Below are 23,314 nucleotides of genomic sequence, written 5' to 3'. Positions count from 1 at the left end.
TCTCAGTTCCTCCTATGATGGCACCTTCTCTCTCAGCGGAATATAAAGCTTTTCTTTGAGTGGTTTTTGTTTTTTTGGACTTCTATCAACATGCTGCGGGTCATAGTTGAATCCGCCAGCGGGATACCCAAAAAGAAACTTGGCAACCCAGATCCAATAGCTTCGGTGATCTTTAGAGGTGAGAAAAGTCTTCAGGATAACTATTACCTTAACTCTTCCTGCTGTATGCTGTGCCACTTCTTTTCTAGGTGAAACTGAGCATGCATACAGTGTTTCACTTTCTGTCAGGTTAACATCTTTTGGTTGTGATCACTTAAACGTTTATTGCAGCTGAATATTTTGGCTGTGACTCACAAAACAACGATGCATCCTTATAAGGTCAGAATAACCCACGGCTCCCAAAAGAGAATGCTTGCATTGTTAAAAATAAAAATAAAAACTCCCTCAGGATTGTAAAATTGTTTGTGCAACAATTATTTTTAGTTGAAAAATAAGTTTGGGGTTAGTTTGAGAGTTTTATGGTTCGCTCTATTCACTGTTAAACTTCAAAATGCTTGGGAGAAACATATTTTAAAAAAAGGAATATAAATCATTGCTTTGTCATTTTTTCTTACAGGTGAAAAGAAGAAAACCAAAGCAGTTGATAATGAGCTCAATCCAGTTTGGAATGAAGTAAGTGTAAACTGAAAGTTAGCTTTAATGTTTGGGCGTGATAGTATGTTGATGTGTATGTTGTCAACATGACTCCCTGCTGGTGATTGATTCCAAATGCCCCTTATTTGTAATTACAGGTGTTTGAATTTGATTTGAAAGGCAGCCCTCTGGATGCATCTTCATTCATCAACGTGGTTGTAAAAGACTACGAAACAATTGGAAAAGACAAGTATGTGCATGGAGAGCAATGGGTGGAAAAATGATCACATTTGCATGTTGATTTAGTCATAAATGTCTGTCTGTTTTAAAGTGATGGCAGCCTTAGTTGTCTTAAACCAGACTGGCGTGTGGCACTGAATCAGTACTTAACCCGTCATGACAAAGTCTCTGAGTCAGCAAGTTCATTTGAGTGCAGCTAGTCATTACAGATATACATGCATTTTATGGCTCAGGTAATAACTTAAAGGGAAAACCTCATCCCAACTCAGTGGTTTTTCCTTTTGACATGTAATTATAGTCAGTGTAGCAGAGTTTCATGGTAGCTGTGCACCGATGACCAACATTATAACTCCCAGTGTGTGGCTGAAAACAGTTATTATGATCTTTTCCCGAGGAGCAAAGCAGCATGTTGAAACTTCACTGACATGTGTAACTCCAGGACTGACTCGTCCATGTTAAGACTTGCTATGAAAATAAAAAACAATGATGATCCAGCATTTAAAAAAATATTACCTTAAAAGGGAAAAAAATTGTTCCTTTTCACTTTTCTTTCCTCAAACTCAAACTGTTGCTTATTAGTCACTTTAATAATCCTCATTAATGTGTTTGACAGATATGCACATAACATAGAGAGTCTGGGTTCTTTTGTTTTTAAAAAGTGGAGACAAGAAAGGAGACCAAGTAATAAAATTTCCATTGAGTCACTGCAGTGACTGATTGTACACAGTATAAATTCTTCTGCGGCAGGCAAAAGGGGTGTGGGTGGGGGTAGTGGGTGGAGACTGTCTGCCTTAGCTACACAAGCACTTTATGTTTTTCCAAAGCTGCATGAGAGGGGAAGCTTGTGCTGGCTTGTCATCGGCACGTTTGTCATTGTTAACAGACAGTAATGCCAAAAATCAGGAAACGTGTTTTTTTGTTTGTTTTTAACCAACCGTTACCCCCATCTAAAATCCATAATAGGAAAGAGAAGGAGTGTGATTCAGGGAACCAAAGAGGGATGTCTAATCTGTACTGCAGTTAAAAGAAGGCAAATCCAGCTGCTCAACTCGCAGTTTTGAGACCTCGTTTCCTTTGGGACATTTTATTTTGGTATTTCCTCAGCTGTCTTTAAAAGTCATACATTAGTAGTGGAAAATACCTGTGTATGACATTTTAAAGTAAAAATCATCACTTTAGTAGAGCAGCTACAAATATTTGACACTAGAATTTAAAGTTTTCTTTCGCAGTAGAAGTGTATACTTATGTATACTCATTATCATTATACGGAGTGTTCCTTGCACAGTCTGCCAGGGGCAGTAATTTACCATCCCAGATTCTTTCCACAGATGACACTTTCTGCCAAGAACAAGTTTTCTAAGCTCTGTGCAGTCTCAACTAATCCCACATCTGTTGAGAACCACAGAGAAAATTGTGAAAGCGACTCATGAAAGCGACCGTTGTCATGTTCTTTACTTACTATAAGACTGTTTTCCCACCTCTTTGGCTCTGCATTTGTTCATTGTTAAACTGGGCATAGAGCACATGCCTGTGGCACATGTTAATGGTTTCCATCTTTTTAGGTTTTCCTCATAAACTAGTCCAACTGCTTTATGCAAATCTCCCTTTTAACAAAATGAGTAAAGTGACATCAGAGGAAAACTTGCTCTGGAATTAATCTTTGAGTTCAAATTGAGTTAGAGTCATTTGGTAAATGAACCTAAATAGTGGTTTCTACTCGAACTTAGCATTCAGGTCTTTGTACTATAAAGCCACATTCGCCCTGTTATAGTCCTTAAATTTATGGCTCAAAGGAACCCAGCACATCAGATGCAACAACACTGCTGCCATTCAACAAGCTACTAATAACGGAAATATAGTTACTCCCAAAGGACAAAAGACACAGAATTCCCAACTAGAAACAAACAAAAGAGGAAGAAGACCATGAGCTAACCACATCAGCCACATAATGGGGCATCGGATTCAGGCTTCTCCCCTAAACTAGGTCTGGAAAAATAGACTAACATAAACCAAAGCTTAAAACACTAGAGCTGATAACTCCCAACTTTAACTATACTTAATAATCAAAGCTAAGAAAACAATAGAAAGATAAAGCTAGTGAAAAGGTCCAAGACACCAGTTGCCAACCATCATGCTGTACTTATGGTACTTTATTTTGTTACTCTGTATTTATACACGTGTAATGATAATAAAGTTTAATCCTAATCCCACCTTCTCTGGGTTTATATTTGTGCAGCAAGCCGTAAACAACCAATCAGCATTAGGAATAGATCAGATAAGTGAGAGAACAGGTTAATGGGGTTGACAAGGTAAACACAACACCCTGATGTCACAAGCGCAGACATGCTCACTCTCCAATGGACCAGCTGAGGGCATCTCAGTCTTGCCCAAGATTGCTTTGACATGCAAACTACAGGGATTGAACTACATCCTTTCCACTGGTAGACAAACCGCTCAACCTTCTGAGCCACAGCTGTACCCATGTGCCCATGCGCCCATGCTATGATTTATAAAAATGCCCAGTGTGTTGCAAGCTATTGTCATTATTACATATATTACATAATTTCCTTTTAATAATAATGTATGTGGTGTTGCTTTATTTGTTATATTTACATGAAGAAGTGAAACTGGGAAGTGGAAACTTTTAGATATCCACAGCAACGAGCAATTACAGTCACAAACAGTGAGTCCAGTTCCTGTCTGTGGTAATTCTTCAGCACAAATTGTGGAAGCAAAGCATCCCTAGCATCCTTAGTTTTATCGATTGGAAAGAGGTTGATGGTTTCCTTGATTGGCGTATGACTCGAGTGAATGTGAATGTAAATGAATGTGATTGCTTTTCAGATTTATTGGTTCTGCAAGAATCTCACTGAAAGACTTGGCCAGTGGTCATGCGAAATCCCTCCCATCCAAGAACATACCACTTGTCAATGAGAAGCAGCAGTCTTTTGGGGTGAATACCTTTAATTAATAGAGTGAACCTACTTATTGTGCAGTTGTTTTTGTGAAATGCAATATAGCTGGACAGATTTACATCGTGATGGGTGGTAATTAAGAATGTATTCTTTTTTTAGGCAGTCATTAATTTGCTCATTGGGTATGAGTCACCTATCAATGCCACTTCAAACCTAAATGATCAAACTGATGGAGACATATCTCATTTGGATGCTGGTAAGAAGACTAAAATCTATCTATCTATCTATCTATCTATCTATCTATCTATCTATCTATCTATCTATCTATCTATCTATCTATCTATCTATCTATCTATCTATCTATCTATCTATCTATCTATCTATCTATCTATCTATCTATCTATCTATCTCTGTGAGATATGCAAAGTTACATTCCATGAATAGTTGCATTAATTGTACACCAAGATGTTATACTGATGATGGGAAAGCTGGATCCTTGAGTCTTCTCCAGACAATCCCCGAGATTCTAAATGGGGCTAAGGTCTGGACTCCCTGGTAGCCAAAACCAAGTGTGAAAATAATGTCTCATGCTTCCTGAACATGCTTCCTAGGTATGGTGCGTGAATGGCTTCACCTTCACTACCCATCACTCTGGAAAATGCTAAATCTGGATTCATCATACCACATGACTGTTTATCATTGCTACAAAGTTCATGTTCCCTAGGAAACTGACGAACGTCCCACTCCAATTAGTCTTGATGATGCATGTCTGTGTAGGTTCTCAGTCATCAAGGTTATGGTAGTCAAAGGAGCTTGAAAAGTTTTAGGCCATCGATGTCAACTGACACACAGAGAGGGTGGCTTATGACACCAAAGATTACCCACCAACAATGTAGTCTTGAGATCCCTTTCCTGGCGCCTCAACTCCCACTGACATCTTGCATTCGATGACATCAGTAGGTCACATGATACGGTGAGGCAAGGGTTCGCAGTGGCGTCACCCAAAACCGCTGGGGGTAATGACGCAACATTTTTCTTCATACCTTGGCTCATGAGATGATTAATAGTGAGTCAGCAACCCTCTTAAGGGACAACTCCCACTAGGGTTTAAATAACCTGAACTCTCCACCATGTGGTTTTAGAACTGAAGAAACTTCTCAGATAAGAGGTGAAACATCTTTAAAAACTTTTTAAAAATCCAGTTGCCTTCTTTTCAAGCTCCTTAGACCTCACTGATGCATGGTTTTCTTAAAGCTGCACAGAAGTTTAGTCCCAATCCCTTGAGTTCTCATTGCATTGAATGCGTGGAAATGCTCCAGCTATCACTGTTAAAAACAGCCGTGTGTTCTACTGATGATTTTTTGCACTATGATATCACTAAACATTTAAGTGATCTATGGTCACAATCATTTAAGATTTATTTCTGACCACATTTCTTCCTCAAAAATGATAATTCACCATGATCCTTGTAGGTTTTAATGACATGTTGGACAGTGTGTAACACAGTTTTAGTTGTTTCAGCAATCTCCTTCTTTTATCTACTTGATGCCAATAGGTCAAATGACCTATCTGAAAATGAGCAACATCTTTTCCACAGTTATGGGATATGTCTAAAAACATGGTTGTTTAAGAAAAAAAGGAGCTGTTCACTGCATCGGGTTAAATAACCAGTTGCACGCCGGGACATATTAGTCACCACAGGACTGAAGCTTAGCATGAGTAGAATAATAATGAATATGAATGGCTATGAATTTCATGGGTTTTTTTTGTGTTTTTCTTTCTGATTTTGCACCAAAAAGGGAGTGATGAGGGTGATGAGGGAGAAGCAGACACAGATGGGGGAGGTCAGGGTGGAGGCTCAGGAGCTCCCACTTTACCAGGCCACCCTGGGAAATCCAGACAATCTATCCGTCTGAGGCGTAAGAGGCACAGAGCCCTGGCCAATAAGCCTCAGGACTTCCAGGTATTGTTTGACTTGCAATTATTTTTAATCTACGCCTAGATAATGACAAATATCACTCTAAGAAGGAAATGTTATTGTTAATCACATAAATGACAGAAAGTTTCACCAGTACTGCTTAACACGTAAGCCAGTGCCAGGGAATAGACAAACAGGAAACAGACATGTCAACAACTTTTCTGGTTCTGCTTCAGTTTCTCTGGGACAATATTGTTGATCCACAGTTTTCCAATATTTAATTGAGCTGGATTGTACTTTAAAAGTTGGCAGAAAAAGTAAAGTAACCCAAATAAATAAAAAAATGTTACCTTTTCAAACAGATCCGTGTTCGGGTTATCGAGGGTAGACAGCTGCCTGGCAACAACATCAAGCCTGTGGTTAAAGTGAGTGTATGTGGACAGACCCACAGGACGAGAATTAGGAGAGGGAACAACCCGTTCTTTGATGAGGTAATGAATCTATGGCCACGCAAAGATACTCAACTCGTCCAGAAATTACTCTTGAGAAGTTTGTTACTGATTGCATACTTTTGCTTTTGACCTTGCTTTTCTATTTTTAACCTTCCTTTGTCTACTTTCCTTGCCACTTCTGTGAGCTTTAATAACCTCCTGTGATATTTCTCTCTTTATCAGCAGCTTTAGAGTCACCTTCTGTAGATACTGAAGGAGTCCTTTCAGCTTTCTCTTGCAGTATAACTAATCCCTCTCATTTGCATTTGCATTTACCTCATCTCAGCTTTTGCCAGAATGTACAGTAAGAATCTCAGCTAAAAGCAAATGTAAGTTGTGTGATTTGCCACAAAAAGTTATATTAGCGTGTTTCTGGCATAGAAATATACTGTGCACACACAGTTGTCTCTCTCTCTTCTCCAGATGTTTTTCTACAATCTTAACATGCTCCCCTCAGAACTGTTTGATGAGAGCATCATCATTCGGGTATGCAGATAAGTTATATCTAATTTAATACTGTTTTTTGTTTGTTTGTTTGTTTTGTTTCTACAGAAAGTTAGTATATTGTACCATCTGTTATGCAATTTTACAATCAAATCATTTCTACATCTCATATTTTTTCTCCACAGGTCTATGACTCCTTCTCCCTCAGATCTGACAGTCTAATTGGAGAGTTCAAGGTGTGTCAAAAAATGCTTTTAAATACTAAATTTTGCATTCGTTGTTTCCCAATTCAAGGATGAATTAGTAGTCTGACATTTTTCTTTCCTATCCAGCTTGATGTTGGCTACATCTACGACGAATCTAGTGAGTATTTTTGTATTGTATGCACGTTTTGGGAAAGTTCCCTTTCTATACACTGCAGGTAGATGCTTGAACATGTTTAATATGACACTATATCCAGGTCACGCCATAATGAGGAAATGGCTCCTCCTCAGTGATCTTGATGATTCGAGCTTGGGGCCTAGAGGCTACCTGAAAGTCAGCATAATTGTTGTGGCTACTGGAGATGAACCACCGGTAAGAGTACCTTCTTCCTCAAAATCAAAACACCTTTCTCTTAATGCAGTGTTAATAAAAAAACCATCTCTTCTGCTCTGCTCTTGCTTCTTGTGTACAGACTGAGAAGAGAGAGTCAAATGAGGAGCAAGATGACATAGAGAACAATCTTTTGGTGCCAGCTGGAGTCACGATGCGATCAGCCACTCTGAACCTTAAAGTCTATCGTGCTGAGGATATGCCACAGAGTAAGTGGTGTACCGGTGAATAAATTTCTGCAGCTCTCATGGGCTGATGCATTGAAATCCATTTAAGAAGCTTCTGTTTTGTGTTGCAGTGGATGATGCCTTTGTTCAGACAGTAAAACAGGTATTTGGAGGGGATGGAGACAGGAAAAACTTGGTGGATCCATATTTGGAAGTCAGCTTTGCTGGGAAGAAGGTATTTCATGTTAGATTAAAAAGGGTTTTTAAAAATTTCCCTCAATGTAATTATAGTTCATTTAACATTATTATTTTGTCTTTTTAGGCTTCTACCAAAATAATTGAGAAAAATGCGAATCCAGAGTTTAACCAATTCATCAGTCTTCAAGTAAAGGTAATAAAGATGCATATTAAAAAGAAGCTTTGATTCAAAATTGAATGAGACTTTAACCTCCATCATAAATAACCTCTGCCTCTGTAGTTTCCCTCCATGTGCGAATGCATCAAGTTGACTATGTATGACTGGTAAGCACTGACATTCATTCACAGACATGGGTAACAATAACATGACCACTATCTGACATGTATATATATTCTTTGCAGGGATCGTCTAACCAAGGATGATGCCATAGGAACAGCATTTTTGAATCTAAGCAAGATATCTTCCTCTGGCGGAGAGATTGAAGGTAATCATACAGTATTGTTTATATTTTTGTCACTCACTGGTTTAAGTCCATGTTGTGATATGAAATGTAATACCGCTTTTTTTTTATTCATTCAAAACAGAAACACAGGCTGAAAATTCCAACACAGTCACTGAATGTATGTACTAAACAGTTACTGGCTTGATTTATCTTCTTTTGTGTAAAAAAAGACTCTAAGTTTGGATCATAAAACTTATGAAGGGACTGCTTAACTCGCTCCTTCTCTTTATGTATCTAACCTTACCTGTAAATCCTCCTGGTGGATTTTTGTTTTTTTCTGTGTGTTACAGTGAGCACAGCTGCATCAGAAGTTGGTTTTCTCCCAGCTTTTGGGCCTTGCTACGTCAACCTGTATGGCAGCCCGAGAGAGTACTCAGGTCTGCCTGACCCATACGATGAACTCAACCATGGAAAGGTAGCACCAACCAGAAGTTCTGCATGATATTTCTCCCTCATTAGTATTCATTTCATTTCATATTCATGTTTTTGCATTTTCAACTCTTTCAGGGAGAAGGGGTCGCATACAGGGGGAGGGTCCTTGTTCAACTCTCCACTCAGCTGGATGGAAAGACTGATAAAAATGTGGATGACATCTCAAGTGATGACATCTTGGTCGCACAGGTACTCACGCCGCACACCGTAACCCTGTCATGCTGTATTTACTCCAGTAAACTGCAAGGTCCTTTTAAACTGATGGTGTGAACATCCCAAGGCAGAAACAAAAACCAGCAGCTTGTTTTCGTTTACGTAATCTAAATGTGGTCCTGAACAGGGATAGAACACCTCTAACCAACGGTGTGGAATTTAATTATAACTCTCCCACATCTTTTTTAATTGGTTGCAGAAATACCAGCGGAGGAGGAAGTACTCCCTGTGCGCAGTTTTCCACAGCGCATGCATGCTCCAGGAGCCCGGGGAACCAATCCAGTTTGAGGTCAGCATCGGTAATTATGGGAACAAGCTGGATTCCACCTGCAAGCCCCTGGCGTCCACCACCCAGTACAGCTTTGCTGTTTTTGATGGTACTGAGTTGGTTTTTTAGCTTGTTTATGGACTATGACCTAGTTTTGATATTTTCATGACATTAAGGGAATTTAGGTAGGCATGTGTTTTTTTATTGTTATTTAAGTCAAATATATATTACTAAATTACTTAAACTGTTAACCTCACTGTAAGTGTTTGGAATACAGAGTCATAAACTCCAATGTGTGTGTAAAATAAATAATAAAACAGCACATTTACTGTGTATGGTGCAGGTAATCACTACTATTACCTACCCTGGGCTGACACTAAGCCTGTTGTGATTCTCACTTCGTACTGGGAGGACATCAGCTACCGCCTGTACTCTGTTAATATTCTCCTCTTCATTGCTGAGAGGCTGGTGAGAATAGCACACAGACATAATATTTCATAATATTTCTGCTGCTCATTAATCTCTCCCCTTTACGCTTTGTGATTTGTTTCAGGAGTCTCACCTTATTTCTTTTAAAACAGCCATCTTAGCCAAAATTCCTGAGACACGCCTAGCTGAAATTTGGCTTAAACTCATCAACTGCCTGATTGAGGACCTTAGCAAGTAAGACGAGACCAGGCAGATCCTACACTAGTCCGTTCAGTTGCATGAAGTAGTGGTTTGATGTAGATTATTGTTAGACAGCTGTATGTTTTTTTCTGTTAGGATAGATACATTTGGAGGTGGCTGTTAAAGCTAAATAATCTGATGTGCGTGTGACAGTTTTCAGCTTCCAGTTCTGGAGGAACAGCAAAACATTACAGAACTGGATCTCCAAATAAAAAGCCTGCGTGATGCCGCTGTGGAAAGTATCAGGCAGATGGCCACTCGGGTGAGAGAAGAAGCCGCAGACGTCAAGGCGACTGTTGGTGAAATTGAAGACTGGTTGGACAGACTCAAGCAGCTGGCAGAGGAGGTGAGAAAATGTTTCCTCTGCTAAAGAATGTCCAGGGCGTCATCGTTATCAAAAGTACAATATAGCGCAGCTCTAAAACAGGATCGAAACTTTGTGTAATTGAAATGTTTCATGTCTCCTTCAGCCTCAGAACAGCATGCCAGATGTGATCATATGGATGTTGAGAGGAGAGAAGCGTGTGGCTTATGCCCGAGTCCCAGCCAACCAGATCCTGTACTCTAACTTCAGTGACGAGGCCTGTGGCAAACATTGTGGAAAGACTCAGACCGTCTTCATGCAGGTAAAGCAAAAGTCATAAATGTTTCTTTAACAACTTGCAATAATTCAGGTTTTACAGTATATTTTGTATGCCATTTAATTTTTGTATTCAGTATCCCATGGACAAAGAAAAAGGTCTGAAGATCCCGGTTCAGCTGAGGATCAACATGTGGCTCGGTCTCTCTGCCCAAGAGAAAAAGTTCAATACTTTCTCAGAGGGAAACTTCAGTGTGTACGCTGAAATGGTACAGTATCTATGCAAAACATTTGTTTCTGAAGAAATAAATACAAACATTTGTGACTGCTTACTTTAGAGGGGATTGTATAAACTATCGCTTGAATACACTGTTGTTTTTTTTCCCCTCTGTAGTATGAGAACCAGGCTCAGGTGTTTGGCAAATGGGGTACCACTGGCTTGGTTGGACGTCATAAGTTCTCCGATGTAACTGGAAAGGTGAAGCTCAAGCAGGAACGCTTTCTGCCACCACGTGGATGGGAATGGGAGGGAGACTGGTTTGTTGATCCTGAGCGATGGTGAGTATTCATACAAGTACACACACACTTGCAGCCCTTTCAATCAACTGCGTACATCCTGTTGCAGTGCACTTGGACATACTATCCTACTATCCTGTTTATACTTCAGTATCTTTTACGGAAAGGTTAAGACTCAGCAAGCTGTGTGTTCTAGAATGTAAGGGATGTCATCGAGGCTAAGAACCACACACTGTTTAGGGTATTATCCTGTCTATAACAAAAACAAAATGCAAATAAGTCGAAAAGAGGAATTTCCAGCTACTCCCTTATTTTTACACTAGTTGCCGTTTCTGAAGCAACCCCAAAAGGGATTCGTTTCTCCTCCTAGGATCAAAACTAGGGAGCTTTTACTTGATAGTTGAATGGTTGAGCCAGTACACTATGGAGCTAAAACTGCATGTAATCAAAGTGAAAACATCACTTGTTTGTTTAATCTTAATTTCCTGTTTCAATCAGAAAGCAGATAAGTTTGGGCCTGGACTGGACTCATTTTGGCAGTTGTGGCTAAAAGCGGGTCACATGGTGCTCAAAATGTCACGCTGCACTTGATGTTATAAATCAACACTTGCAGTCACGCCCAGATGTGAACTTCAGATTTATGTTTTTCTGTCTACAGATATGGGCTTTCTAAGTTTGCAATCCTACATTTAACTTGCTGTTCAGTTGTCTTAACCAAAACCCAGAACCTCTTTCTAACAAAGACTTCTAAGTACTCACATGTCATACCGCTGGTAGTTTCGGTCTGCTTTTAGACCTCTGGATTCAAATGTCCCCAGCAGGTTTCTGAGGTCATGTGATCAGGGCCTGATGACTGTCTGTCATACAAGCTATAGAGCTTTTGTAGGAGTGTCCCCAGACTCTGGATCTCTATCCCACTGTACCTGAGCTCTGTGGACTCAGTGGTCTCTTTAAAAGGAAGAAAAAAAAAAGTCATCTATTAAAACTTTAATGTTCTTGCACTTTTTGTTGTGAAGCTTTTTGTGATATCTATTTAAGAGGTGCTATATAAATGAAATTTTACTTACTTAATTAATTAACAGAGAAAGAATTTCCAAGAATTGCTCTCAGTCTTTGCACAGCAGAAAATAGTGATATGAGACAAACTATTAGAAACAAGCTCTGCCCAGTGTTTTTTTTAATAGTTTAAATACCACATTTCCACTTATATATACAAACTCTCTCTTTCTCTCTGTTTCTTTATCAACTATTTTTTTTTATATTTCTTCATTTTCCATCCGGTCTTCTCTCCTGCTTTTCCTTAGAATCAGATTACCAGGTTTTTTGCATGGCTAATGTTATTTTTGCACAGTTTCCTCTGAGAAGCTGTTTATTCCTGCTTTTGATTGTTGTTGTTGGTGGGTCAAATTGTCAGGTACAATCCCTTGTGTGCTCTCAAATGACTGAGGGTACCAGCCACAGCTAGGAACCAAATTATCATCACAATTACAGGAAATGAACAGGAATTTGGCATCAGCCAACATTTTGGTTTCTTCTCCTTCCCTCCCTTTGTGCCTTCTGACTCTAAAGTGCTTACAGCCTCATACTGAAGTTTGAGTAAATAGCCTTAGCTATCTGAAGCCTGCTTTCCTGATCTCTTCTGATCTGTTTATCGTGGACCTACATAACTTTTGTCTGAGTCAGACAGCCTCTTATTAACCTTAGTGCTATGGTGGTGTTTTCTAAAGTCTGTTGACAGAAGCAGATGCAGGCCACACAGAGTTCACAGATGAGGTTTTTGAGAATGAAACACGGTTTCCTGGTGGTGAGTGGAAGCCTGCTGCAGAGCCCTACACAGACGTGGTATGCTATACTGGTCTTACCCACAGACATATAAAACACACGTTTAGCTTTTAAAGCCCTATCTGAAATATGTGGGTGAAGATAGCACGACAAAGCCTGTTTATGCATACTTGTTTCCAATGTTATCAGTTTCTACTTTACTACTGTGTACTTGTGACAGGTTGATTTCTTTGTGGTTGTATTGGCGTGATTTTTGCTGTCTTTCTGGCACCATTTGTAGTTTTTAGTAGGCCTGCTAGTAATGATAATGACACCACATTGAGTGTTTGGGCTGCATAAGAGCCCAAAAACCTCAAAGCTGCTGCAGACGTCTATCACCCAAGTCTGAGTTTTTGAGTAGTTCCCATGAGTATCCAAACATGTTCAACTCTTTTATTCCTTCCAAATGCAACACATAGCTGTTAAAAACTTTACAGAATTAGAGACCGACTGGTATATAATATGAAGCATTAATAAAATCAGTTGGGCTTTTTAAGTTTTCTGTATCATTTAATATGAATCACAAACTTTTTATTTTGTGTAGAATGGTGAAAAGGTTCAGAGCCCAGGGGACTTTGAGTGTCCGCCTGGATGGACCTGGGAGGATGACTGGAGCTTCGATAGCAACAGAGCTGTCGATGAGAGAGGTAACATGAACATTAAAACTGAAACACAAGCCATCAGTAAACAGAAAATAAATAAATAAGTATATAAATAAAATAAACCTATAGAAGAGACATCAAAAACAATAGGAGTGGACAGAAACGCACCGGCCAGCACAGACCACCGAAGACAACTGAAGTGTTGGAATTCTTTCCATGGTTAAGAAAAGCAATTTTCAAGTCAAGAACACTCTCAAGGAGGCAGGCATATCTTTGACGGTGTCTACAATTAAGAGATGCTGTCATGAATTTCTACTTAGAGGATTTACCACAAGGTGCAAATGGTTGGTTACAATCAAGAGCAAGAAGGTCTGGCTAGACTTTGCCAGAAAACATTTAAAAATTGTATCCACAGATGAAACCAAGACAAAGTTGAATCAGTATGGTGGGAATAGAAAAGCATGGAGGTTCATGGTCCTAAGCGTTTCACTTTTTTTTTAACCATGGTGGAGCCATGTTATGACATGGGTATGTATGGCCGCCTGGTGAAACTGTGTCCCTGGTGTTTATTGATGATGTGCCAAGAGTTTCTCAAGTCAAAGAACTGGGATATTCTTCAATGACCAAGTCAATCACCTGATCTCATCCCAGCAGAGCACTCCTTTCAGGTATTAAACACAAAACTAAAGACAGAGAGACCCACAAAGAAGCAGCAGCTGCTGGTAGCTGCAGTAAAGGCCTGACAAAGCATCTCAAAGAGGAAACATCATTTGGTGATGTTCATAGATTCTAGATTTCAGACAATCAATCAGAAGCAATCCTTATATTTAAAATGATGTTAGTTTGTGCAATCACTTTCAGCCTGTAAATATGGGGGACTGTTTGAAAATGTCTATAATTCCTAAAAAGTTAATACTACTTTTGTAATCTCTTGACTTAAAGCCTGCACTTTAATTGTATATTGACTGTTTTTCTAAACTCTTCTGTGGTATATATGGGCAAAATTTAATAATTTGTCTTTGTTCAACAAGTTATGGGCCTAACAATGTACAGCTTCTCTTCCTACTGCTGCCATCTTACAAATAATGAAGAATCTATCTATATATGTATTTTTTGACACTAGGTTGGGAATATGGGGTTACCATTCCCCCTGATGATAAACCGAAGTCCTGGGCTCCAGCAGAGAAGATGTACCATGTCCACCGCAGGAAGAGACTCATGAGAAAAAGAAAGAAGATATCTGAGAAAACTGCTATTGCTGAGGTGAGGAAGACATAGATTAGGAAAAGACTAGATTCAGCACACAGGTATAATCTCATTGCAGGATTTTTTGACTTTTGTTCCTTCTTTAGAGACGAGGATCGGGGGAAGGTTGGGAATACTCTTCCCTGATTGGCTGGAAGTTCCACAGGAAAGAGCGCTCCTCTGACACTTTCCGCCGCCGACGTTGGAGGAGAAAGATGGTCCCATCAGACTGCATTGGGGCCTCTGCCATCTTCAGACTGGAAGGAGCTTTAGTAGGTCTAGGTTAAGCACCCTGAGTAAAACTGCTTAATATAAATCTCTATTCTGTACCCATTTCTGTCAGATGTAAAATCAATTTTATTTGGGTTGTTGTGCTGTGTTGCTTTAAATTTTCTTAAAGTTTGCTCCAATATTTAGAAAAGTCTCCTGTTAAGCTCCTTTGTTTTGTTAACAGGGGGTCGATGTTGATGAGAAGGCCGGTAAAACGGGTGCAGCCAAAGTGTTTGGTGCCAACACACCCACTGTTTCCTGCCACTTTAACCGTAAGTAGCTGAATCAGATAAAATAAATTCCTGTTTGTTGCTGATTAAAGGCAGAGGTTTTCTTTGAACTACATCCCGACTGACTGCTCTTAGTGTGAGACTACACTGATATCCCAAATCCAAATACATATAAACTGCCTTATCAGATGTTCCATAAGGGTTTTACCATTTCAGGAGTTATCCAGTTTTAACGAAAATAATTTCCCCCCTCCAGGATCTTACATCTACCACCTGAGAGTCTATGTCTATCAGGCAAGAAATCTCTGTGCCATGGACAAAGACAGCTTCTCGGGTAAGAGTAAAGCCTTGTGATAGGCACACAAAGTGTAAATCCATTAAGGATTAGCAATAAATAAAATCAACTCCTGAGGTACAATTTTGGAAAGTATGGTAATAAGAGTATTCTGGATTCTGTAGATCCCTATGCTCATGTGTCATTTCTGCATGTGAGCAAGACCACAGAAGTCATAAAGACCACGCTGAATCCCACATGGGATCAGACTCTCATTTTTGATGACATTGAAATCTATGGAGACCCACAGACCATTGCCTGCAACCCTCCCGATGTGGTGTTGGAGCTGTATGACAAAGATCAAGTGGTAGGTTCAGTGTTTAATCTGCTCAACTTCTGATCAAACTACATAATCGTACACACACAACTGTGTCCTAGAAAAGCACATTTTGGGCCCTAATCGACATAATACGGGTTTATTAAGTCTGTACTATATTTATTAGGGTAAAGATGAGGCCATGGGCCGCTGCACATGCCCCCCTGTGGTTAAACTGAACCCCAGTGGGGCTGTCAGTCCTAAACTGCTGTGGTTCCCAGTCACCAAAAAAGGTCGCAGTGCTGGAGAGGCATTGCTAGCTGCTGAGCTCATATTGAAGGACAAGGTACAGAAAGCACCAAAATTAAGTGATTAAATTGTAATTTAATCACGTTAAAATGAAGTTTTATAAATGAGGTCCCTCTGTTCTTCTCTTCCAGGTTAATGATGGAGATTTTCCATTGGTGCCTCCTCGGCGGGGGGAGAATCTCTACATGGTTCCTCAGGGAATCAGGCCAGTTGTGCAGCTCACTGCAATTGAGGTATATCTTTAAATCGTTCAAGCCCTCTGGTGTGCTGCTCTCCTTATCTGCCCCTGCTAGTTTTTGTAATATGAATATTTGTTTTTGCTTGTAGGTCTTGACTTGGGGGTTGAGGAACATGAAGACATATCAGTTGGCCACAGTATCGTCCCCAAGTTTGATAGTTGAATGTGGTGGTGAGACCGTTCAAACTGCTGTGATTAAGAACTTCAAAAAGAACCCCAACTTTCCTGGATCAGTGCTGCTACTCAAAGTGGTAATAACCCCAAGTCTTCCTTGAAGGAATAACACACCTTCAAATATATAAACTTTAGATATTTCCTTATTTGGCCTGTCTTCTCACTGTTCACTTAGCTTCTTCCCAAAGATGAGATGTACGCCCCTCCCATCGTGCTCAAGGTGATCGACCACAGACCTTTTGGTAGGAAGCCTGTCGTGGGACAGTGCACTATTGACTGTCTGGAGGAGTTCCGCTGTGACCCGTATCGTCTTAACAATGAAATCTGCATGTCTGCTAGAGGTATCCACAGACACAGAAGTCTCACATGCATATTTAGCTTCATAAGATAAGTGTCTGTTATATATATATATATATTTTGCATTACCTTTGCAGTGGCAATGATAGCTGCTGCCCAAGGAGATGTTGTTATAGACATGGAGGGGAGACCCATCGTAAAAACAGAGGTAAATAAAATGTCACATAAACAAAACAACAAAAAAATCTAAAAAATAATATTTTTTAATGAAAAGTATTCTTTGCTCCCATCTTTATAGCTTCAAGAAGAAAAGGTCAGAATTCTCTTGTCACACATTGTCTACCAATGGATATCATCATCTATTTTAAAAATGCCAAATGTATTGATATTTGTTTTTGTGTTGTGTAGGAGGAGGAGGCAGTAGACTGGTGGAGTAAGTTTTATGCCTCCACTGGGGAGCAGGAAAAGTGTGGACCTTACCTGAAAAAGGGATACGACAAATTGCAGGTGATGTGCTTTACACACGGTGGAAAAAAGAAAAGATCTAATCTGATCTAATTTGTGATGGGTTTACAACCTGCATCTAAATTACTGTGACAGACAGGCTTGTGATCTGAAAGCACTTAAGATTTTGCAATCATTTTCTGTTAAATAAAACCAGCATGAGTGTTCTGTGAAGCCCCACAGCTAAGTGATAGACCAGTTTTTAATTCACTCGCTGTAACAAACAGTGAATTGTAATGCTTTTTGTGTTTTTTTTAGGTATACAATTGTGAATTAGAAGAGGTTAAAGAGTTCCACAGGCTGACTGATTTCTGCAGCACTTTCAAACTTCAGAGAGGAAAGAGTGAAGATGAAGAAGATGATCCCTCAGTGGTGGGAGAGTTCAAGGTAAAGAAGTGTGAAATTTTGTAAAATTCTAAGTACACAGTAGGGGTGGGTTTTGATTATCGATTTATTGATTAAAATTGATTCTGGCTTGGATAACGTGATATCGATTCATTAAAATCCTGAATCGATTTTTAAATATAAATGTATTTTGCCCGATACGCCAGAATTTCTACAACCACCAAACAGCTAAAACAGTAAATGAGAGCAGGTACATGGATTCTGCACAAAGATGTAAACACAAAACACGGACCCAACGCAACCGAATCAGTGAGATGTCTCCTTTCTCACCCGACTGCATGTACGCGGACACGGACACGCCGTCGGGGCTGAAAGCCGACAGCTCCCTGATTTTGAAGCGTCAGCGGGCGCTTTGTGTTTACGTCCTTTTTGCACTAGATTCTGAAGCTGCAGGTTTTATCTCTCTCCAAACAATATTGACTGAACCAGCAGCAAAAGACAATCCAAACTACGCTTCACATTTCGCTTCACATAAACATCGTCACGAATTTCCTCTTACTTTTGCTGTTTTGCTTCCACCACGATAAAATCACACTTCATGTAGAGCTCTCTCTCTAAATTGATAATCAAAACCCACCCCTACTTTTTACCCACCAGTCTACGGTGTCAGCTGCTGGTTTTTTTTGTTTTGTTTTGTTTTTTTTACTTACTTCTGACAAGAAAGCCTCATTTCTACTGTTCAATACTGAACAAATTTAAACTTTTTAAAATTATGCAAAATTGCAAAATGCTTAGCTGTGTCTCTGAACAAACCTCTGTAACTTTGCTCTGCTTCACTTCGTTTTTGACTGCACAATATTTTTAAGGTCATCTGCTATAAAATCCCAGGCCAGGAAAAGCTTCATGTTTTTCTGCGTTTTATCCTCAGTTACTTTGACACAAAGGCATCTGCTGTGATGCTTAAACCTTTGATAAAGTCTCACAAGTGTCAGGTTTCTTTTTATAGGTATAAAAATATAGATATGTACTGATAAGTGGTCAGAATTATAATATTTCTGACTGTCTGAGGCAAAATTTCCCTGATTCAAATGGAATCGAATCATGGATCGAATCGATACGGGACCTTGTGAATCGGAATCGAATCGATTCTAGAAATCAGTGATGATACCCAGCCCTAGTACACAGCCATTTTCAATACTCCTTTTGTAACATCTATTGGACAATTTAGGAATTGCAGTTAAACTAAAACAATAATTTAAGGTGGAACCGATGGTGGCTCCACTAAGATTAACAGGTTTGCCTGAAACATTAAGTGATCCCTGGCCAAAGAGGCCTAAAGAGGCTATAACTATACTAGTGAGGAAATAAGTAAGTCCATAAGTCCCAGCCTGATTCTTCTTCAGTGGTGCCTAGGTAGCTAAGATAGAATTGGAAGGGTTTATCCTTTAAAGCTGTAGAAAAGTAAAAATTAAACAGAATTTAAAAAAAAATTGCTGTTGACCTGCTAAAAATGTGTGAATTGAGCTTCCCTAATTAATTTCTTCAACAACCCTGATATCATTGTGATGCCATTGGGGAAACCCACAATTTTAATTTAACTAACAATGCTTTTCTCTTTGGTGGTGTACAGGGCTCATTCAAGATTTACCCACTGCCTGATGACCCAGGCGTGCCAGCTCCACCTCGCCAGTTCAGAGAGCTTCCTGAGAGTGGACCACAGGAGTGCCTGATCAGAATATATGTGGTGTCCTGTACTGACCTGCAGCCTAAGGATACAAACGGCATGGTGCGTCTCATACATGAAGCTGCAGCTGATAAGCCATGTTGCTTTAATCCTGTGCAGATTTTACCTCACAGCACAATTGTGAAAAAGATGAATACTATGAAACATTATTTATTTATCCATTCTGCGTTCAGTGCGACCCATACATTAAGATTATGCTGGGGAGGAAAACAGTGGATGATAGAGATAACTACAAACCTAACACCCTCAATCCTGTGTTTGGAAGGTGAGATGCTGTTGAGATGTTTTGTTTTTTAAAAAAATAATTTTTGATATTTAATTATTTTACAGTGAAAACTCAAGCATTTCACATGCTTTTCTCCAGGATGTTTGAGCTATCCTGCTTCCTGCCTCAAGACAAGGATCTGAAGATTTCTGTGTATGACTATGACCTCCTGAGCAGAGATGAAAAAGTGGGTGAGACGGTTATCGATTTGGAAAACAGGCTTCTCTCTCGTTTCAGGCCTAGCTGTGGCCTGCCACAGACTTACTGTGTGTAAGTATGTACTTTAAGTGCACTTCAGTTGTTTATTTTCTTAAGTCTACAATTTTGTAGCTCTGCTTTGTTTGTATCCAGTCATTTTGATCAAAAGAGATGTTACACATCAACATCGGTTCTAATGTCTTGCAGATCTGGGATCAATCAGTGGAGAGATCAGCTGAAGCCTTCTCAGATACTCCAAAATCTGGCTAAAGTGCGGGGCGTCCCTAATCCACGCATAGAGGGTGATGGAAGCTCATTGTCTTTCGCAGGAAGAGAATACCACCTGCAGGAATTTGGTATAGCCATTATTGAAAGTCCTGTTATCATAGCACATATTCAGTGTGCTGTCTCTATTGTTTTAATTGTGTCCTGTTTGTTTTTTGCCTTGCTACTTTGGAGGCTTTCTTAGTGATATTAACACTGACTGCATTCTTTGCAGAGGGCAACACTGTACAACAACACCAGCACTTGGGCCCGGCCAGAGAAAGGCTGGCGCTGCATGTCCTCAGAGACCAGGGATTGGTACAAGAGCATGTAGAGACCAGGACCCTATTCAGCTCCCACCAACCAAATCTATCACAGGTTAACACTCATTCATGCATTTTGATTTGAGCAACTTAGTTATGTGCTGTGCTTTGTTTAACCCGTTTCTCAAAAATGCAGGGACGAATTCAGATGTGGGTAGACATTTTCCCCAAGAGGCTCGGTTTGCCTGGGCCTCCGTGTGATATCATTCCACGCAAAGCTAAGAAGTAAGAAACTCTTTACAAAATAATCATATATCTTAACGTAATGCACCAAGGGGTGAAATATAATTGCATACTTGAAACAGGTACTTCTTGCGAGCTGTCATTTGGAACACAAGTGATGTCACTCTGGATGAACGAAGCATCACTGGAGAAAACATGAGCGACATCTACGTTAAAGGGTATATTAAATGTCCTGTCTCTCATTTTAATCCTTTATTTGTACCCTGCACTTGTACTGTGTTCAACAAGAAGGCGACATATTGCTTTTGTTTGTTCTTTAGATGGATGCCAGGAATGGAGGACAACAAGCAGAAGACTGATGTCCACTACAGATCTCTGGATGGAGATGGAAATTTCAACTGGAGGTTCATTTTTGGCTTTGACTACCTACCTGCAGAGCAGCTGTGTGTTGTCTCTAGAAAGGTGTGTAAAGCCATGGATGAGCAATAAAACCTCAACTTATTCCTTGCTAATAATGTAACCAGTTATAATTTGAATAAATGAAATGAATTTTTATCTTTATACAGGAGCATTTTTGGAATCTGGACAAAACTGAATTTAGGATTCCTCCTAAATTGATCATCCAGATATGGGATAATGACAAATTCTCCCTGGATGACTACTTAGGTGAAACAGCATTGTGTTTTCTCTAAATTTTGAAGCAAATGCCTTAAAAAGAGCCAACTGCTGTAATAAATGCTCTGCAGCTTTGTCACAGAAAGACGTGTACATATTTTATGTTGCAGGGTCAATTGAGCTGGACTTACTGAATCTCATCCCTCCTGCAAAGACCCCAGAAAAGTGCAGCCTGAAGATGTTGCAAGGAATGATGGCATCACAGCCCACCTCACTCTTCTCCCAGAAGTCTGTGCGAGGCTGGTGGCCATGTGCAATTGAGCAGGGTGGAAAACCTGTACTTGGTGTATGTTCATGTCTCCAGCACACTTATTTGTCATATTTTTTAAATGTGTGTTTTTTTTTGTGGGATCCTGTTTCAGGCTGCGTTTTTAAAAAATTTGCAGGGAAAAGTCGAGATGACACTGGAAATAGTGGAAGAGAAGGAGATGGAGGAAAGGCCAGCTGGGAAAGGCAGAGAAGAGCCCAACATGAATCCCAGACTGGATCCACCCAAGTAAAAATATGTCTCTCCAAAGAAAAATTAATAACTGTTTTGCATTAATATACTTAATTTGAAAATAACTGTGTGTCTCTATTCTCTAACAGCCGCCCTGACACTTCGTTCTTCTGGTTTACAAATCCTTGCAAAACGATGAAGTTTATAGTGTGGCGCAAATTCAAGTGGATTTTCATTTTAGGAGTCCTTCTCCTGCTTGTACTCTTGTTCCTTGGGATCCTTTTCTACTCCCTCCCTGTAAGTTCACTCATTTTGCTGATAATGAAGTCAAGTTTGTTGTGTCCATCAGAACCCTTAAAGTATTTTGTCTAAAACACTTTTGATATTTGGATACTGAATTTAATTCAGTATTTAAGAAGCCCATTTTTTCTCTCTGCAGAATTATATCTCCATGAAGATCGTCAAGCCTTTCTCTTAAGAAGCACTGTAGAGAAGCTCTGTACCTACCTGCAGCACAACCTACAGACCTGCTTGCTGTTACCATCCCATGGAAATAAGCAATAACTGTCTCTGCTGATGCCTTAGAAATCTGACACTAAGCATTTCCCTGTCACAATGACTGCTATTAATTTTGTATTTTGTCACTCTCAGTATTAATTTGTACCTCATGTATATTAAATCAAATTTGTTTCACTAACTGTTAAATGAAAAAAGAGCAACAGAATTGACATTTCAATAAATCATAGGGATCTATCTATCCATCTATTGAGCTATCTATCCATCTATCGATTGATCGATCGATAGATAGATGATAGATCGATAGATACATAGTCAGATATCCATATCTTCATACATAGTTTGTATGGAAATCATGATATCATCAAGTATTCTGTGTAAACATGTTTGAACGTCAGTCAATATTAGCATAACAGCTTTTTGTGTTTTTTTTACAGCATAAATGTAAAATGTCATGATTATGCATTAAATTTTGGTTCATAGTTTTCAGACAACACCTGAGTGTTTAAATTTTAAGTGAGATGCCTAAATAAATATATAATTTTTTTCTATTAATAAAATAATATTTTGTTTGCAGCAGTAAAATTCATAAATACAGTATGTAGGTTTTCAAGGTTTTTTATATTTTTGATTTTATAATTTCCCATGAGCCCCCACAGGCTGGTTGTTGGAGCTAAAAAAAACCCCCAAAAAGCTGGAATCACCCTGAGAGTACTTTGCTGTGGTCTGTTGGTTGAGCAAGAGAGCTGTTGGCACCAGCTGCCGAATAATCTGATCAGAGAGGCTGGCTCTGTGTGTAATGGTCCAAGCAATGGGGAATTTTCCTTTTTTTCTGTCTCTCCTCTCAGGTGGAGTTGTAGACTGGATGTTCGTGCTAGGCCTCCCTGCTGATGGAGTCTCAGTTTTCCTGGTCTTCAGCCGTTGCACAAGTTTTTTATTTCCTCATCACTGTGGCAGTTATAACCAGCTTGTGCACACAAAATTTGTGTGACACAAAATTTGTTTGACAGAGAACCATTTGACAGCCTTAATAACATTTTCTCTGGTAAAATAATGAAAAACTGTACTTCATCAAACTTCCAGCTCCAAAACTTTAAGTCTTAGCTTGAAGAAACAGCATTGTGCATGCTTTTTTTCAGTTAGGAAAAGGTCTGCAGCTTCTGCATTGCTCTCTGACTTTTTACTCATGTTTGGGTTCAAATATCACAATGACAGCACAAATCATGTCCTTTGAAAGCACAAACTGACAGATGGATAAACAGCCAACTTTTTATTCTTGGTCAAAACAGAGTTACTACTAC

At 39.5% G+C, this 23,314-nt stretch overlaps 1 protein-coding gene across 1 annotated transcript; it reads left to right on the top strand.

The window, feature by feature from the left end:
* Positions 1–11: 11 nt before the first annotated feature.
* On the top strand, positions 12–22,533 carry myofl (myoferlin like). The gene is made up of 54 exons (XM_063491062.1): positions 12–178; positions 617–672; positions 792–883; positions 3,718–3,826; positions 3,948–4,044; positions 5,588–5,751; positions 6,069–6,197; positions 6,621–6,683; positions 6,827–6,877; positions 6,974–7,004; positions 7,102–7,217; positions 7,318–7,444; positions 7,534–7,637; positions 7,725–7,793; positions 7,881–7,924; positions 8,003–8,085; positions 8,186–8,221; positions 8,394–8,518; positions 8,611–8,724; positions 8,948–9,125; positions 9,360–9,484; positions 9,570–9,679; positions 9,839–10,031; positions 10,156–10,311; positions 10,403–10,534; positions 10,660–10,823; positions 12,509–12,623; positions 13,147–13,249; positions 14,328–14,467; positions 14,557–14,721; positions 14,904–14,991; positions 15,206–15,283; positions 15,409–15,590; positions 15,727–15,885; positions 15,980–16,081; positions 16,176–16,337; positions 16,436–16,601; positions 16,695–16,765; positions 16,856–16,870; positions 16,966–17,064; positions 17,320–17,448; positions 19,037–19,192; positions 19,324–19,415; positions 19,515–19,685; positions 19,821–19,969; positions 20,113–20,255; positions 20,337–20,425; positions 20,506–20,601; positions 20,704–20,845; positions 20,950–21,049; positions 21,169–21,344; positions 21,445–21,554; positions 21,647–21,794; positions 21,937–22,533. Exons 1-54 carry the CDS (start codon positions 91–93, stop codon positions 21,973–21,975), a joined length of 6,141 nt encoding a protein of 2,046 aa, XP_063347132.1. The 5' UTR covers positions 12–90; the 3' UTR covers positions 21,976–22,533.
* Positions 22,534–23,314: the final 781 nt, after the last annotated feature.

Source organism: Pelmatolapia mariae, linkage group LG13 (assembly GCF_036321145.2).
Source record: "Pelmatolapia mariae isolate MD_Pm_ZW linkage group LG13, Pm_UMD_F_2, whole genome shotgun sequence".
NCBI classification, from domain to species: domain Eukaryota; kingdom Metazoa; phylum Chordata; class Actinopteri; order Cichliformes; family Cichlidae; genus Pelmatolapia; species Pelmatolapia mariae.
Note: the sequence above shows the minus strand (reverse complement) of the source record. Positions and strands in the feature narration are given on the sequence as shown.